Source organism: Nipponia nippon, unplaced genomic scaffold (genome assembly GCF_047370975.1).
Source record: "Nipponia nippon isolate SJK-2023a ecotype South Korea unplaced genomic scaffold, ASM4737097v1 scaffold_4, whole genome shotgun sequence".
NCBI lineage: Eukaryota > Metazoa > Chordata > Aves > Pelecaniformes > Threskiornithidae > Nipponia > Nipponia nippon.
This window is the reverse complement of record NW_028262358.1, coordinates 120,386,037-120,404,120: the sequence shown is the minus strand read 5'-3', so window position 1 is coordinate 120,404,120 and position 18,084 is coordinate 120,386,037. Positions and strand designations below refer to the sequence as shown.

The 18,084-nt window shown below is 42.1% G+C and overlaps 1 protein-coding gene and 1 long non-coding RNA gene across 4 annotated transcripts; one reads left to right on the top strand and one right to left on the bottom strand.

The window, feature by feature from the left end:
- Positions 1-2,248: 2,248 nt before the first annotated feature.
- Positions 2,249-15,431, bottom strand: ENPP5 (ectonucleotide pyrophosphatase/phosphodiesterase family member 5). 2 transcript variants are annotated; one of them, XM_087773439.1, is made up of 4 exons: positions 15,297-15,431; positions 11,577-12,446; positions 7,513-7,689; positions 2,249-6,104 (listed from the first exon to the last, which is right to left on the bottom strand). In XM_087773439.1, the coding sequence occupies exons 2-4, from the start codon at positions 12,397-12,399 to the stop codon at positions 5,734-5,736; spliced, it is 1,371 nt and encodes a 456-aa protein (XP_087629565.1). In that variant the 5' UTR covers positions 12,400-12,446; positions 15,297-15,431; the 3' UTR covers positions 2,249-5,733. The 2 variants fall into 2 exon arrangements, with proteins under 2 accessions (XP_087629565.1, XP_087629566.1); XM_087773440.1 differs by lacking the exon at positions 15,297-15,431 and adding an exon at positions 12,885-12,914.
- Positions 15,399-17,170, top strand: LOC148053498 (uncharacterized). Of its 2 annotated transcripts, XR_015707978.1 has the most exons (4): positions 15,399-15,537; positions 15,915-16,109; positions 16,366-16,433; positions 16,754-17,170. It is a non-coding gene; the product is annotated as an uncharacterized LOC148053498 (long non-coding RNA). The 2 variants fall into 2 exon arrangements; XR_015707977.1 differs by having other exon boundaries at positions 16,366-17,170.
- Positions 17,171-18,084: the final 914 nt, after the last annotated feature.

Sequence of the window (18,084 nt, the reverse complement as noted above, 5' to 3'; positions counted from 1 at the left end):
GTGGCAGACTTGCTGGGAGATGCTTTGCATCATCTCTATATGGAGAGGCTTGACTCAGCCGAGTTACCTTTATCTTTCTGGCAGACTTGGCAAGACCAAGCTCTGCTGTCCTCTACCTGGGAAGGTTTTTTTCCTAGATGCTAAAACTGATTAGCACAGTATATGCTCCACTAGGTTCTTCCCTTTCTCTTCCTTCCCCTGCACAGTTGTCATACGGTGTGTGACTGATGTGCTTTCAGTTCCTCTGTTCATCACCATCGTAGGCCAGGTGTCAAGGTTACCACCAAGGTTTTACTTACCAGAAATGTAAATGTTGACTGAAGTGCAGCGGCAGCACTAATCTGAAATACAAATATTGTTACAGATGGAGAAATCTAGGTCTCAATACATTTCTCCTCCTAGCTCTAGGTAGCCCCTGCTGATAAGAATTGCTACAGGCAACCGTGCTCCTATGAAACCAGAAAGTGAGTGGTTGCGTATCTAGCAGAAATCCTTATTACCCTCTACTCCTCCTCCCTTTAGTGCTGAGTCTAAGCAGTGCTGTTGTAGGAAGGGTTTAAAGAGGAATTTTAAGTATTAAGAAATAGGATAAACTATATTCCAGCTGCATTGCTAATTATTTTCAATTCCAAAGATGCAGCATGGTCTGTAAGAGCGCTGAGGATTCTTCCTGGCGCAATTCTTTGCTGCTGGCAGGGAGGGTTTCAAAGTAGCTGTTGTACATCCAGGATTTCGTACAGATCATGTACGAATCAAGAGAATCTAGAAAAACACCTCTTTTTCCTTAAAGTTGATATATTTGGAGATGATTATTTTTAAAAGTGTTAGTGCCTTAAACAGAATAAAATATTTCCACTAATTACAGTTTGTATGAATTACTGCTTGTGAAAGTCAGTGGCTGATATCCTTTTGAATAGCTAATTCAAAACAAGAACATGAGAAACTGTGGCTTCCCCCTTCCTCAAAGCTGTGATAAAGGCGATAGCCTACAATAGTTTGTGGCAACATTTAATGACTTGCTAAATATACGCAACTCTGCAACGTTCACGCAGGGCATATTAATTTAGGGGAAGTCCTTAACACTTAAACTAGGACTGGAGTTTAGAAGGGAAGAGGGGAAGTTTGTCACGCTACTTTGCCAGCAGTAAAGACTGATGTTTCATTATGTTGACCGCCTCCATAAAGGAGCTCTCCACACTGGGTAGAGAAGCCTTAAAACATCCAGCCCTCTGGGTTTATATGCTTTTTGTCTGTTAGCACCAAGGAAACAGTTCCAGAACTGAGCTGATTTCAACTAACTGTAGGTCCAAACCACTTGTTTCAGGGGGAAGTTTAACTTGTTATAAACTGAAAAGAATGGACTGCCTACGAAAATAAACTAACAGCATCACGTACCTCCAAGGATCAGTCCACAGGGACAGATGCTTGCTTTAATACGCATGCTACCACCTTTTATTGCAAAAAAACAGTAATAGAGATTCGCTAACTTAGTATGATTCAGATTTGAATTTCATTATGAAAAGGCATTTGCAATGCTGCAGACACCACTGCTGAACGTAGCCTTTTCATGTGCTTGCAATAATTTTTGTAGTCTAACATCTAATAAATGCTTATGTTACCTTTACTGTAGTACAAACATGACATTTCTTGAAAGGTATGTACGGCAGCATAGTAGGTATGGTCAAGACAGCATCCATGGCCATTATTTAAGCAGGGAAAATTTGGAAGTAAGCCTGTTACATTTGCGTTTTACAAAACAGCAGACTCAACAGCTGCACGCTTGTCATTCTTCCCCCACACAGCTCAAGACTGTGTTGTTCCACACTTCGAAAAGTCACGCTGCACAACCCTTCATCTTATAATAGGCATTTGTGCATTTGGTTGGGTTTTTTTTTTTTGAGACTGCATTTATTGTAAACAGGATTACTGCACCTCTTTTCCAAGAAAGTCGGGAAAAAAGAAAGTCATTGATAAAAGAAAGTGTATTACCATTGTTGGTAACAGATAGCTGTTCTTTCCATATACAGTAGCAAGGTGGGAAACGAGGTCTTTTATATAAGAGCTTTGACCTAAAATTCTTAAGTTCTATCACACTTCCAGTTATTTTTAATGAAGGCATACACTATGCAGAGTACAAGAAACATTTGGGATGTATATGAGTTAAGGCTGTTCTCCCCCAGCTGCCCCCCCCCAATTCAACTTTTTTTTCTAGAAGTGTTTTTAAATGAAGCAAGCACTTAATGCCTGATAGCACTATAGCAAATATATATTTCAACTTCAACATTTCCAAACAGGAAGAAACAAAGAAAACGTTTGACATCTCAAAGTATGCTTCACAGGTCAACAATGAAAGACAAAATCATGCACGCTTCTCAGTTTCCAAGCTTACGTTATTATACAGTGTACTCAAATCTACTTTCCAATAAACTTGTTCGTACCTCATAAAAAGTATCATATACACAGAAACCAAAGCCCACATCCTTCCCAACGAAAAGGTAGCCTGAAAAAAAACTCACATCACATCAGAGAAAAAGTTGATATTTTTCTCCAGTGGCATCATATGTGCTTTCAGGTTCGTTAAGCATACACCCAACAACTTAAAACAGTGTTTAAACACTGGCTAGGCAAATATCCTAACACGGTATCTACCCAAGAGGTACCTGCAAATACACCTAAGCAATAAAGGAAACGTGTTTAAACCTAAACTGAAATACCCGAATGCTGAAAGATTGCCTTCAAAGTTTCATTTTACCCTCCTCAGAGAAGGGCCTTACAGTGCAATACAGAACAATGATATCAAGAAGAATTCTCATGTTTGTGTTCCCAAACTATTTCGAATATTATTGTTCCCAAACCTTTTGTTAGGAGAAACCTACTGCTCTTCCCTTCTCGCATGTTTGGGCAGGTAAGCCTAAGTCCCAGGATGGGTGAACAACACTGACTAACTTTGTCCCCTCCTTAAAATCAAGGGTCACTTTGGCCGATGATAGAACTACGCCCGTCACAATTAAAAAAGTGGGAGTTTAATGAACACTTCTGAGATTACAAGCCAGTTATTTTTACATCTACCATAAGCATTGCTATGAAATTACTGCAATAAGAAGAATTTCTATTAAAGCAGCACGTTCCAAAGTCAGAAAGCGTGTAACTGAAGTAGCTACAGGTGAGGATTATAGCATCTCCGATTTTCACTGTTATTCCCTTAACCGAGCCTGTAGATTTTTCTTTAAACACACGCTAAGTTTGTGCTAGAATTTGTTTTTAAGTTGCAAATAAGCAAGAAAAGGTGGACTCAATGCATCAATTTGCTATCTGCCATCCACTTCTTGGAAGGTCGCTAGGGAAGTGATTAGTAGCAATTTAGAGGTTTACGTTTTCTATTCGGCCTTCCCTAGCCTCTCTAGAAACTACCGTGAATGTCATTACTGCCTTCATCTTTCAGCCTGATAAGCCCCTGCAGCATTCTGGTTTAGCTGGTATTAGCAAATTAAACTTAAGACATACCTAATGGTCCGCTCCACCAAGAATCAGCTTTACAGTGTCAGGCACAGCTATCCCGGAATTTTTCCTTCGGGGCTTTCTTAAGAAAATGGCAACATAGGAAAACGAGGCAGTACACGGAATAACAGCAGAATTGCAGTGATGAGTCAGATAAAGTTACGCAAGACCATACTTATCCCCCAAATTAAGGGGCTGTCCTCCAACACATCTGCTAGTTTCCCATTTTCCTAAAGCTACTATTACAGCTAGACTTTCAGCATATACCTTAAATTGGAATATTTCATTGCCTTCCCTCTCAAGCATTCACTGCACCCAGCTGTGGTCTCTGGAAACTTTCCACATCTGTTTGCAAGACAGCTTAATGCTAAGCAAGCGTCCCTGCCATCGCGGAGGAATCCAACAGATTATTTCTGACACAGCGAGGACCGGGCAGTTTGTAACATGGCACTGTAGAGTCATCACTGAGGCAGCAAGAAGCTCGCTCGCTTCTGAACTCGCCTAGATGTCATTCATTAAGTCTGGAATTAAGTTCAGCAAAATGAGTTTTGAACGTGAGTTAGCTTGTTGCAGCTCCTTGCCAGGTCTGCTAGCAACCCTCCCAATTGCAGCATCAGACTGTTAGTCACACCCTTAGTTTGACAGAGCACATCCGAAGCCAAGACATTCCCATCTTTGCCCTCTGCTGGGTGCTGTGGATAAAGCAATAAACTGCACTTCCAGAAATACCAGACTGAGTATTTGTGTGAATTCTGAAAGTGTTTCTTTCGCCTTCAGGCATTGTATTCAGAAGCGAAGTGCAGAGAAATACTAACTCACACAGGGAGGGGAAAAAAAAATCAGCTTTTAAACAAGTCTGACAACTAGTCAACTTTTCTCACTTCACACCACGTTTTTCATACAAATCTTAGTCAGCAGCTTCTCACCTACTGTTTAAGTGAGCTCATAAAAAAACCCACAATAGCAAGATGTATTGCCCCACACAAAAGAATCAGAGTAATATATAGTTTTGTTGACTCAAAATTAATAATTTTCCCTGACAGAGACCTTCCTCTGGAAGAACAAACTCCAGTCTTATATCTTTTTTCATATTAAAGTGTGCTTTTTCAGATTTAAGAATATATATGGCTTAAGATTTATACAGCTGTTCCTTAAATTGCATGTCTAATCCTACTCATCAAATTCTAAAGTCCACCCAGACATATCAGATAAAACACAAGACAGAAAGCCAAGCCCACGCCTGAGAAGAGTCTCCAGTAACAGATCTGATGTCACACCCGGTGACAAGCTTGACAGCACTCTGAAACCAGCTTGTACATGTATGGTCCTTAACTGATTCATCTGCCTTATTCTGAAAGAACCCTCTCATTACAGAAATATAAAAGACTCTATTTATGCATTGATAGACAGGTGTTGTGCTTGTATGTGTCTTTAAACTGCCAGCCATGTGGAATTCCTAGAAAATTTAGTCCAGTGCACAGGAAACAATAGAAAAAGTAAAGACTTAGATTCACCTAAAATTGTAAAGACCTATACCTAAATAAAAACAAAACAAAACACAAGTAGTTTAATGCTGATTGCTAAAGGCAATACCACCTAGATTCATATTTTGGGGCTACAATTAACACAGTAGTTTAAAGAAATATGCCTAACTCTAAACTTAGACACATAGCACTGCATGACCTAGCTTAATAATAATGTTGTTTTCTCAGGATTTAATCCACCAAGCTATCTGTAATGGTGATCCATGCAAAAAGCTTCCTTGGGCAGGGAAGAAAAAATCCCAAAGAAGTCTAGTTACATTCAGTGACTTGTTAGAATCTAAGAGACTTAAAAACCCTAAAATGCTCTCAAAGGAAAAAAGAAAAAAAAAAGGGGGGTGGGTGGGAAATTACATCACCACGTAATAGCCTGTGAAGTGCACCTCAGTTGATGTTATTTCCCTAAAAGTAGCTCAGAATGAGGTATTCAAGGTCTATTGTCACTACATGTCTACATAAATATACAGCTTTCCAGGTTTACCTAGAGTATTTTCAACCCCTGAAAGGTGAAGTGGTTGTAGGGTGAAACAGAAACATGCTCTTTCTCTGCATACCTAGTACGTATGTACTCCAGTGTACCAATGGATCAGCATCCATTTCCTTTTACTCCACATATTTATGCTGATCCACTCCTATTAATTTTTTTTGCATAAGCTTATTTTAAGCATCAAATAGAAAATAGCACCAAGTGTTATTAATCTTGCAACAGTGGCTGGGCAGCTTCAGTAAGTTGCATTTGCATGGTATTTGCTTGGGTGAGGACAAAATGCTTAACAAACACCACAATAAAAACCACAACAAGGAAGCTGCCCAGAAATATTCCTACAACAGTAGCATAGGTGTCTGCTCCAAAGGCTACAGGAACTTCTTCAGCAAGTATATCTTTCACAGCGTTGAATGAACCATTGTTTGGCAGTGGGTTAATACCAAGGAGATGGCACAATAAGGGATACAAGTCTGTAGCATTCATGACTTCTTTGGTGGCATTCTTTCTGAAAGCAGGCCCAACTGCCAAAAAAATTGGATGCATTTCTGGTAAGACGTTGTCATATCCATGATTACCAACTAGAAAGAAAAGATAGATAAAGGTCAATATTCTGAAGCTGCAAAACAAGCATTGAACCTTTTCCTAGAATTAGCATAATGCAGAAAAGGAACAGCCATAATTTATTCTTGCAGAGGTTTAGAGGAACCATTTTAATCAACAGCACATATGTCTCCTAGCAAATACCAAGTCTCACAACTACAAAGAGAAGATGCCTTAAAAAAAGAATGGAGAGCACTACTTAAAAAAAAAAAAAAGAAAAAGAAAATAAAAGGTAAGCTTGCATGGCAGTAACAGCACTGTCAATGGCATGCTGTGCTACATCCAGGTTTCCTTGGTTTTCCTCAAGGAAAAACTCCAACTTTGCAACTGGACCAGATCTCTTAGGAAAAAAAAAAAAATCCATGTAGAGACAGATTGTCTGTTTGACTCCTAGCAGCAGACAGAACTTAAGCTCTGACTGCTCTGACGCTGTCCCATTTTATGCACTGTCTGCTCATCAACAAGGAAAATGTTTACAGATCTCACTAGTGGGTCTCCAGTGCCCCTTCCTTACGGGGGCACTAAAAACTCTGAACAAGTCAATAAACATGCAGGCATCAAACGCTGCTCTCATCAGCTATCAACAACTGAAAAACTTGTTAAGTCTTGCAGGTAACGCTCTTCAGCTTCATAACCAGCAGCAAAGTTTAAAAGGTTTTCAATTAAGAAACTTAAGAACTGACCATATGACACCTGTATTTTTCCTCCTAGCTAACCAAAAGTTACAGTCTACTGTCTGCATTCTACCTATAATAAATCTCACAGCCCCAAGGTGAGGAACTTAGAAGTGGTTTTTTTTTCCTCCAAATCACCTAGAATGCATCTTATCCTTATAAGGCAAATGAAAATCACGGCTGTACAGTAACACAATATTCAAAGACTCTTTCTAGCAATAGAACAAGGTTACTGTAAGCGTAGGCATCCACAGAAGCTGAGGACTTTCAGAAAGCATTCTTGTATTTCCAACCCAACCCTTCTCCAGTAAATAAATAGTACATGATAAAACAACGCCATTCGTCATCTATTCAACATGTTCAGTTACAACTTTTTTTTTTAATCTCTCAGGAAGTGCTTGTCAGTTTGCTAGATCTCGCAAGAAGACCTCAAGTATGCGGCCACTAAAACATGTGAATGATCTTATCTCACTAAGTTTAATTTTTAGAAATGGAAGTGCAGTTCCCCCTCCCCTAATAGTACAGTGCTTCCCATCCCATCAGGAAAAAAAAAAAATTATAAATTCCACACACTTAGCGTCAGAGTTTTCTCCTCCAGTCTTAAAAAAAAATTAAAAAAAAAATAACATTTGTTGAGATTGGGAGAAAAAGTACCATGTCAGGTCTCCGAGTAGGAAGATACAGCAAAACATTGTAAAGACAGAATACTTACATTGAAAACCGTCTGACTTATTATATACAATTTCCCATCCTTTATCAGCCACTGCTAAGATGGGCTGAATTTTACTGTTGTGTTTGTAATGTAATCTATCTGGAATCTGCTCCTTTTTATACACAGTCATGTTGGGATGAGCATTGGCCAAAGCTTCATATACTTCATCCAGTTTGCCTTCAAACAAACAAAAGAAACAAAAGACAAAAACATACCAATGTTTACTGAACTCATCAGCAGTTTAAATACAACTGAAAGAAGAGGGCAAAATGCACTTTCCCCAAAGCTAATTACAGCTGTAAGAGACAACAGCGGACTACCGCGTGCACAGAAGTTACTGTGAGAAATCCAGAGCGTCATTCACAGTAAGGTCACACCTGCCATCAGACTTCACAGCCTGTGCATAAGCAGTAGGTGCCTCGCCAATTTTAGAAAAATCCCTCATTTCATAGTTATCAGAACGTTAGCAGAAGTTATCAGAAGCTTCTCACAAGAATGAGTTAGAAAGCATTCAGTTAAGTCTGACAGAAAAGAAACCAGCTCCTCCTAGCTCCATGTAAAGCCTGAAAGCAAGAAGATAGCTCCTAAACCTGTTTATGACGTAATGTGCGCATTAAGGCCATATTTTGTCTTTCCCCCGGTTGTCTATGATGACAAGTGACACTTTTATTTATTTTAAAGCAGTTTAATTGTTAGTTGCTTTCCTTTAAAAGGCCAAAGAGAGCAGCCACTTTGTTTCTTGGCATCTCTGAAAATTTATTTCTGAGTGAACCCAACCATTTATTCCTCCTTCTACAAGATGCTCCAATAAACAGCTACATATTTGGCCTCATTTGATTCCCAGTTTTGATCTTCTACCATTTTGATGACAAGTTTAGCCAATTCAGAAAGAGTAGCTAGTTTGCTGCTACGCACCATGTAACATCATAGTATTAGCAATTCATTGCCTAGGGGTAAGCAAAACGAGCTTGCATTAATCCTTCAACAGAAGCCCTCACGTCACCGTCCAGATGCCACTAACAGGTTAGGAGCTGTACAAAGCCTGCAGAGGCCTAAGCAGGGAACACAGGACAGACATACGAAGGGACAGGTTGGACTGGCAGATGAAGCTGGTACTTTTGGTCTAGAACTGTCAGCCACTCCGTATTCCATAATGGCTACCAGCACTACCTACTCCTTTCTGTTCTTAGTGTCTACTCCTGTCCCTTCCCTGGTCATCTACTGCATAGTGAGTGTAAACCCTCAAGAGCTGTATTAACACTACCAAATAAATGGGTGTTTTCCACCCCCAATTTTTTATTTGCTTATTTCCAGTTTCTGAGCTTTTCTTTCCAGTAAAAGTCACTGAACAGCTGGAAAGCAGTTGGACAAGCTGGAACACCAGCGCACAGAAAGGAGGAACCGGGACACACAGACAGGAACACAAAAGCAAGTTCAGGAATCTGAGCAAGTTTCTTCAACCTCCCCCCCCCCCCCCTCCATTTAAGCACAGATTCCTATTGAGGGCTATGTGGTGTATATAACAGACTTGTGTTATATACCAGATAACTCAGCTCCATGACTTATTTAAGTACTTTGTGCTACACACGTGCACAATCCAGCTGGACAGCTGAGTTCTCAGCTAGCCTCTGCAGGCCAGTTTCAGCACCACAAGTTCTGAAGCACGATTGGAAGATGTTTACATTTTCTTTGTGGCCAACGCTGCCGTGTTTAGCAGACGAGTGGGATTTAAGCACGTCCTGTCATTTTGACGTATCATTTCTCGCCAGTTCTGCCTCCACGGTTAGCTGTACATCCTGCAGTGGGTGTTCCTGCGAGTCAGCTCTTCTCTGTCTGTCCCAAGAAATGATCGCCTTGATGACCGCAAGAACAAGTGCTTAGTTTGACCCAAGACACCGCCTGAAGTAAACCAAGGATAAAATCCGGTCTACCATTTACAGCGTGCATGGGGTTTTGAATATATCTAAGGGAAAAAAAGTTTGGGGGGAAGGTGCCCAGTGTCTTTAAAGAAACTGTCTTCATTTTCCTCCTCAGTTCCTAGGATCCAGTATAGAAATTCTGGAGGAAAACTGGAAAGAGATTAATGTATAATGTTTCTTATCTCAAAGCGGCATAAAAAAAGAATCACTAAACTTAGGAAACACAATAAAGGTCAAGATGAGACAGCAAAAGTCCAGATATGATAGAGATAGTTACAGCAACAAGAAAAGGGACTCCAATCTAGCATTTCTAGGACTATATTAGTAACAAAATTAATTTTGTTATGCCACTTTTCTATATGGGATAACAGAGAGGAGAAGCCCCAAATGCAGCAAACTATGATTTTACACTAAATTAATTATTTAAATTAATATATTTATATTAAATGCAAGAAAAAGGCCAGCATGACCAGCTGTGCTACAGGTACCATCTTCATGAACATATAATTAGTTCCACACACACTAGTACACTCGCATGGTTAAATAATGGCTTTAATCCATCTCTTGAGGAAGAAATATGCAGCCAAACAGTTAAAGTAGCACGAATCGCCGTATTTTTAAGCATTCAGTTTTTCTCAATGTCTCACTAAGTTTCACCATTGCCTTGGTTTAAGCAAGACAAATGGAATAACTGTTGAAGAATCAATCGTATGTACTTAAATATATGTTATTTCACAGCTAAACTGAGAATGAAGCTCATTGTTTTATAATAAAAATTACATCTGGTAACACAGAAGGAAGGAATTTTAGCTGTGCTCAAAACTAGTTCTTGTTTATTGGTGGTGTAATAAATACCTGAACCTCCGGGCCAAACCAAATCCAAGCTATTTCTGAAATCCATTGAAACGGCTTTTTTACTATTCTGTCATCTCATTGCTGCAGAGATACTATTTCTTTTCAGCATTTAGCAGACAGGAGAATCAGGTTACGCATCTTCAAGTTCTCATTTACGGCATCAGGGGTGTTTCAGCAATAAAGTTTACTTTTACAACTCCTTTATTTGATAATGAGAACATCCTGGTCAACCATGTTTGTCTCCATCAGGATGGAGCTCCCAAACTCGGCTCTTCTGTCACCGCTGAGAGAAACAGTGCCCAGCTACACGCACGTGCGTGTGCTCAGGCAGCAACTGATCTCAGTCTGGACATACTAGCATTTTAGTCTGGAGTATTCTTCAAACTAAAAATGACACGAGACACTTGTTTACACATTTAAAAGACACTTAAGTCTGCAAAATGTCCTCCCCGCTGGGGCGTAAATACGGTGCTAACCATTAGTGATGCAAATGTTACAGAAATCTTAAAAAACACCTTTTCAGAAGGCCACCTTGAAACTCAACTTCCAAATTAGCACCCCTGCCCACACAAAAAAGTGCTCTTTTCCAGGTTAACACATTTGCACCAAATAGTTATAGCTTTTGATCATCAAAATAAAGAGCAGCACCTCTACATCAGTGACACTAAACGCACACCTGACACTTAAGCAACCTTTCAGTGACTGCAACCAGACTTCAGATTTCAATTCCAACAGTATTCTTGCCCATCATTATCACAATAAAAATGGTATGAACATAACTGGCTGGCTGTTCAGCACGGCGGGGTAAAAAGAACTTAAAGTGAACTACAGCAGCTGGCAGCTAATCAAACAGCCAACACAGGCTTTCTTTTTATCAAAGGTCCCCATCTGGTTTCAGTTTACTGTCTGAGTTAGAAATCTAATTCTTTTGCTATGGCTTTAGCATCTTGATGAAAGGCAAGATATGTAACATTCAGTTGTTATCTATCTAGAACGCCATTCATCCTTGATAATGCCATTAGATTATCTTACTTCCCATAAGGACTAAAGGATATTTGGCAATATTACTCAGCAACAGTCAGATTTGCTCACTCTTCATTTCAGAAAGTTAACCCAGGCTTTTGATAGAGCTAACAAGAACAAAGAAGTGATCCTGCAAGTACTCCTTGCTCAAGGGTGATGTCCTACTGGCATCAGTGCTGCCACCACCACTTCAGTTAAGGAACGAAGTCTATAAAGTTTTGATACTCAAGTATTTCCTTCAGAGAATTTTACCGCTATAGCTCCTACCTTCTTTTGGCAAAATAGCTACTGCAGGAGAGTGGTCAATGACTTTATAGAGCTCTCTGTTCACATACTGATCAAGCTCAATAAGCCTTTCCGAGGAGGACTGTGACATTCCATGATCGCTTGTGATTATAACATTTATCACACCCCACAGCTTCGCTTTCTTCAGTTCAGACATAAGATATCCCAGCTTTTTGTCAATATCACTAATTATCGGTCCCATAAGTGGGTTTTCTGGGCCCAGGATATGGCCCATCTCATCAGGCTGTTCCCAATATAGGAGACCAAAGTTTATGGGTTCTTCCGATGTAAACCAGTCAATAAGCCTAGCAACTCTGTCTTCAAAGGAAACAGATTCATTGTAGGGCATATAATATGTAGGAAAGACTCCATGTATTTTCACATCTGTTCCAGGCCACATAGCTGCTCCGGTTTTATGTCCTTCCCCCTGGTTCGTTACCCATATTGGGCTGGCTTCTTCCCAGAACTTGGAGTTATAGATATTCATTTTGTTCAGAGAGAAAGTTTCATTCAGAATAGGATCATACATCTCATTAGCAACTATACCGTGGCTTTCTGCATAGAGACCAGTCACCATTGTATAATGATTAGGATACGTTTTCGTTATAAACACATTAGTGACCTGTTTGACGTGAACACCATTCTCCATGGCATAGTGAAAACTGGGCGTTGAGACTTTATAGATGTAATCCCATCGAAATCCATCAAAAGACACTAGCAACACTCTGGGCTGGGCTGGCTGGAGAGACAATGCTCTTGGAAGAAACAGTAAGAAAATTGCCAGGACTTTCCAATAACAGTTCATGGCTATTCTGGAAGGTATTCGTCCCCTCTTCTGAGGCAACGTGGCATCTGTTGAGCAGAGACAGAAGATTTGTTTGCATTAACCTGTTCATCAAAGTCATAACTTAGTTTTAAGAATGAGTAGCTAAACTATTCCTTATGTATTTACACAGCTTGCCTTACTAACACTGAGCACTCCACTGAGCACTGAGCACTCGTTCCTATGTAGGAACGAGACCTTTTACCTATCAGTTATATTGATATCCCAATTTCAGAGATGGGAAGTGAGACACTACAATTTGTTGAATGAAATGCAGTTTGCAAAGCAACTTCTTTGTCCAACACCACGGCCCAACCTCTTCCTTTTTTCTTCCTGGTCCCAATACAGAGGAACTCCTGCTCTTGCAATTTGAGAAGTTTTCAAGTATTTTCTGTACTCAAAGTTGTAAGAAACCGTCCTATGAGAAAGCTTCTGCTTGTTAAGATGTAAACAGGGGCAGCTCTCACCTTGAGAATAACACCGTCCATCTCCACCAGAACTTCATAACCCTCACTAAAATCTCTGGAGCATTACTTCTGTTCCGCGCAAGCGTGGCACCGAGACAACAGCACCACGTGGCAGAGCAGCGACGGGAGCAGGAAGTACACGGGGAACTGGAGGACTCTGCGCCTGCCCAGCTCCCATCAGGGAAGGAGGATCAGCTAGAAACCGTCACAGCTTCTCAGCCCAGATACTCGGTATAGGATTACTAAATGTGCCGAGTACAATTTCCAGTGGAGAAACTAGCAAATAAGCTTTGAATTTCATATACAGCAGTATATCCATTAAAAGGTTTTGCCGCTTAAAAGGTGTCAGATCAAGAGTTAGACAAACAAAGAGCAGGAACATCAGTTTCCCAACATTTTATCACATCTCTAACCTGATCATAGCGTCCCTACATAACGTAGCTCTTACTGATCAACTAATTCTGACACTTACTACCAAAGGTCACTTCTAGCGTACAGAAAGCTTTACAAACAAGAACGTATACAAGTCACACAAGTCAGCGTGCAGTTTAAGTTCTTCTAACTAACCACTTAGGTCTCTGAATGGATTGGAAAGAGGTGGTTGAAAGATTCAGTGATACAGTTGTGAGCCACGGGAAATACTACATCTTTCAAGCAAGCATCATGCTGCTTGCACTCAGGTAGCAGTGGTATTTGACTGGAAAGGACAGCTGAAGTATGCAAGGCACAAGGAATATAAGGCAAATCCCATCCGTGAACTGCATGAGATGGTGACTGCTACACACTGTACCCTAAAGCATTTGCTCCCTAGATAAACATTCAGCACTAATTCTGATCATATGACTCAAGAATATTGACTATTCCTAGCTATGACTGGCATTCCTTATCTAATAGCATGACATACTATGACACATAATTTCATATTGCATTGGGTTGTACTCCCCTGCCCGTTTCCCTCTGCCCTTCCCAAACACTTTCTTGTTCAAAACTCAGTTATCTAACTCTAAGTAAGATTCCCTGTAAGAACCCTCACGCAGGATTTCCCTATCTGTAACTGACCTAAAATTTCATGCTAATATTCCCCACTTCTTGCTCAACAGCATCATTTAACCACAAGACCAGATACTGTTCAATGCAATCCTGCACGTGGACTGTACTGATACGATACTCCACACAGTTCCCTTTAGGTTCCCATTTTCCAGCAATCCTTTGGAACACATCACTACTGAAATTCAGCTGGAAAACAGTGATTGTGTAACCAATAAATCCATATTAATATCCAGACTACAGAAACGTCCTAGGTAATATAAAAAGTTATAGCGTAACAAGCGTCTGAATACCACTGCAATGACAGAACGGGATTTGTCATTTTGGTAGAACACAAGGTATCTTCCATGGGAAATTTTCCTACTCCAATTCCCCAGCTAAATCTCTCATATATATATTTACACTGGAAAACAGCATAGGCACTGCTGACTTGCACGTAGTCAAGTGTTACACCGAACTTGCACGTCTCCCAAAATTAAAACCCAGGCCTAGAATCCTGCTAAGAACGAACTGACACTTCAGAGGCCTAATTCCCCTTTCCGCAAACACCACAGACCCAAAGGCTGCAGAATCACTCAGTGTCACCCCGTGCAGGATTTCTTTCAGCTGAATCCCCAGGAAGAAAGGGAGAACACGCTGTTCTGTCCATCTGCAGCCCCTCTGCCAAATTAAGCACAGCCCATGGCTGAGGCATAAATTCCCTGTTCTGGGGAGCGACAAGCATGAATTTAAGTCCTCTCAAGTGAAACCAGGTCTTCACTTCTGAATTTTACACAGTTAATGTCAATGCCACCTAGTCCTGTAATTGCACAATAATAAATAATGTTGTTTTTTCCCAAGGCCTTCCTATACTGGTCTGCACTGGATACACCCTGAGCACATCTACTGGCCTGGGTCTCTCCAGAAACCAGGCACCACAAAGCACAGCTTTGGGGTCTTGAAGGGGCTCTGGTGCGATGAAGGTGTCTGACTGCCCGGGGCCGGGAGCTGCCAGCCCGCCCAGCGCCCAGAGACCCGTTCAGCAGTCAGAGGAGCTCAGCACACAAACGAATGACAAGGGCAGACCGGCATTTCCCTGCACAGCAGCCTCCAACGGCGGCCGGACACCTCTGTGAAAGGTTTACCTCACCCTGAGGGGCCAACCCAAGCGACACCCGGGCTCAAGAAACCCCCGCTCCCACAGGCCAGAGACCACCTCGACACGCAGGGCAGCCCCCGCCGCGGCCCACCTGGGCCTAACGAACCGTTCCCCCGCCGCCCCGGGCCTTCGGCCCGGACTGCCCCAGCTCCCACCGCCCCGCGGGGGCCTCCCCCAGCCCGGCCGCAAGCAGGAGGAGCCCCGGCGGCGCCGCGACCCGCCATTACCTGCCGGCGGCCCAGGCGGAGCGACACCACCGCCCCGCCCCGCCGGGAGCGGCCAGCGGCGCTGTCAGTCAGCGCCGGATAACGGTCACGGCGCGGGAAGGCGGGGCGGCGGCGCGGAGTCTCCTCAGCCCGCGGGCTGCGGCCACGCGTGTTGTCCTGGCCGGTACGAGCGCTGCGGGCGGCGGTTAGCGCTTCTCCGGGCTCCCCGAGAAGGGCCCGGGCGAGGAGGCAGCTCCCGGAGGTCAGTGGAGGCGGCTCAGGGTGAGGCGGCCCGGGCGGGCGGCGCAGGGCGGAGCCGCCGCAGGGGCGGTTTTCTCCCGCCCTGAGGAGCAGGGAGGGGGGGAGGTTGGCGGTGCAGCGCCTGGGCAGGTCCGGAATGGGGCGAGTTGTAAGGGTATCGCTGCCGTGGACTTGCTTTAAAGAGACAAGAAACAGGGCCCGGGCTGGGCTGGCTGTGCCGTGACCCGACTGTAAAGGCAAGGAGCAAAATTCTGGATATCTCCCAAGTGCTGCTTCAGTTTAAAAAAAAAAAAAAATTGCTTTTGATTCAGGTGTTTTTCTGTCTGCCCTTTTTCTCCTCTTGTATTCTGAGGCTCTAAATTTTCCATTTTTGTTCAGGTGGATGATTACACTTTCCCATATTGTGATGTTCAAGACCCATAGCCGTGCCCTGGAATGAAGAGGAAAATCAGTTTATCCCTCCTCATCTCACTGGGAACTGAACTGCCGAAGGGGACAGGAGTCCGAGCTGGGTTTCCCACCTTTACTAGTTGAGGATCTGTGCTACATAAAGGTCCAGAGCCCATGCCTTGTGTAGGTACACAAACCTTACCCCTTCTTGTGTATGTACACAAACCTTACCCCACCTCGTGGCAGCCTAGAAAACCATTATACTTTCACTGGTGCGTAGGAACATGCTACTTATTTAATAACTTTATAGCTGGCACTGCCTAACTTACATGTTCTGGTGCAAACAAGCATTACAATGTAAAGAAAACATAACTGAAAGGTTTGGGGGTTTGGTTTTTTGTTCTTTTTTTTTTTTTTTTTTTTTCCCTAATCCATACAGGATGAACCTGCTTTCATGTTGGTGGCAACCTACTGGAGCCTTCACATCTCCGACATAGTACATTACTGGTAAGGAGGCAGAAAAGGGTTACGTGTAACCAGCGTTCAGGCTGGAATCCAGGTCAGGTTCTGGCTGCCTCCCCTCCTTTTTGTGTAAAGTTACAGCTTGACTTCTCAAGCTCGAGGTGACTGAGCTGTGCAGTGAGGGACTCGCTCAAGCCAGGGGCAGTGGCAAAGTCTGGTCACTGTATTTAAATTTTTTAAGCAAGAGTGATACCTTCCTCCCCCTCACCCTGGCGTGAAGAATTATAGCAGGGGACAAGGCTCTTTAATTGTTTTCTTAATGTCTTTTTTTTTTCCCCTTCCCTTAATTACTGTTGTTCTGTTAGAGATACGAGACTGAGACTAGTACAAAACTGAAAATACATATTGCTCCTGTGGTTGGTAGAAGCTGTGTGGATGTGGCTTTTGTACACAGGAAACTGAACTAGACCACAACTGTAGCACCAAGTTCATCATCTGATTCCTGACAGCGACCCACGCCAGAAGTTTGGGAGAAAGAGGTTAAAAGAAAAGAAAAAAGCCATTATAAAATTGCACCTGTGCGTATTGAAGTCTCTGGTTGGGTGCCCTTCAACAGCAATGTGCTGTCTCACGCGAATCGTTACTCTCATTAGCTAGGAAAAATGGTACTCACATTTAGTGTTGGTTCAACTTTAATTTTGGGCTCTGGTCACTCAGATCCCGAGGTCTGGGCAACTCCGGTCGTGACCTGCACGCTTCTGCAGTGGCAGGAATTCGTCACTAGAGGGTAGAGGTGTATATGGATTTAAGGCACTCTTCTGAATAGGTGGAAATGATAATATTTGTCTTGGATGTAAGAAATGGCTCAGCTGCTTAAAACTGTTATAAAATGAAAACAAGGCATGGACAAGGAGTTTGCTAATTCCACCAAAATGTTTAATACCGTAATAGAGTTTCACTGAAGTACAGAGCTAATGTGAATATTTGTACAAAATATGTGGTTAAAAATAGTATTGATTTATCATATATACAGATATGTCACATCTGTGTCAGAAATGCAGACACTTGAATGAAAACATGAGTCATGTTTTTAAATCTACAACAACATACATGAAATATTTCTGCAGCTACCCACAGTAGGACAACTTGCCAAATTGACACTTAAGGATCCGTCAGACATTACAGGTGGCATTTCTTTTGGAAGTTTCTGAACAAGAACTCTGATCTAAAATGGATTCAAAACATTTACCTTCATTAACCGAATAGTGAAGAGAACGCATCTGTGTGGCGTTAATGTAGGTACAACTTTCTCATACTAGCTAAATGGATCACATACAATAATTTGTTAAAACAAGGCTGATTTTCTGGTGTATAATAACAGAGAAGTTTAATCCTTCTTGCTGGACACTCTTACTCGGGTGAGTGAGGAAGCCCCTGACTCAGGAACAGCAAATGGGCCCTTCTTAATACAGCTCTCATTTACATGGATTTAAACCCTGAAGTCTGTCTTAAGGTGCTGAATACCTTCATTTTTCATTAACTTTGAGGCTGCTCACACTTCACAGCTTTCCCAGTCTTACTCCAGCAAGAATCTCACTAACAGATGCCCCAGATCCTAGGCTTTGTAGCTGCTGCATCGGTACTCAATCCTATATTCAAAGAATTCACGGATGACTCTTATTGTAGCCCCAGAATC

Coding starts and splice junctions, on each gene's coding strand:
- ENPP5 (XM_087773439.1), bottom strand. CDS start 12,399: ATGAACTGTTATTGGAAAGTCCTGGCAATTTTCTTACTGTTTCTTCCA. Junction 7,690..11,576: donor AGCTATTTTGCCAAAAGAAG/GTAGGAGCTATA, acceptor GTTTGTTTGAAG/GCAAACTGGATGAAGTATAT. Junction 6,105..7,512: donor TAAGTCAGACGGTTTTCAAT/GTAAGTATTCTG, acceptor TTTTCTTTCTAG/TTGGTAATCATGGATATGAC.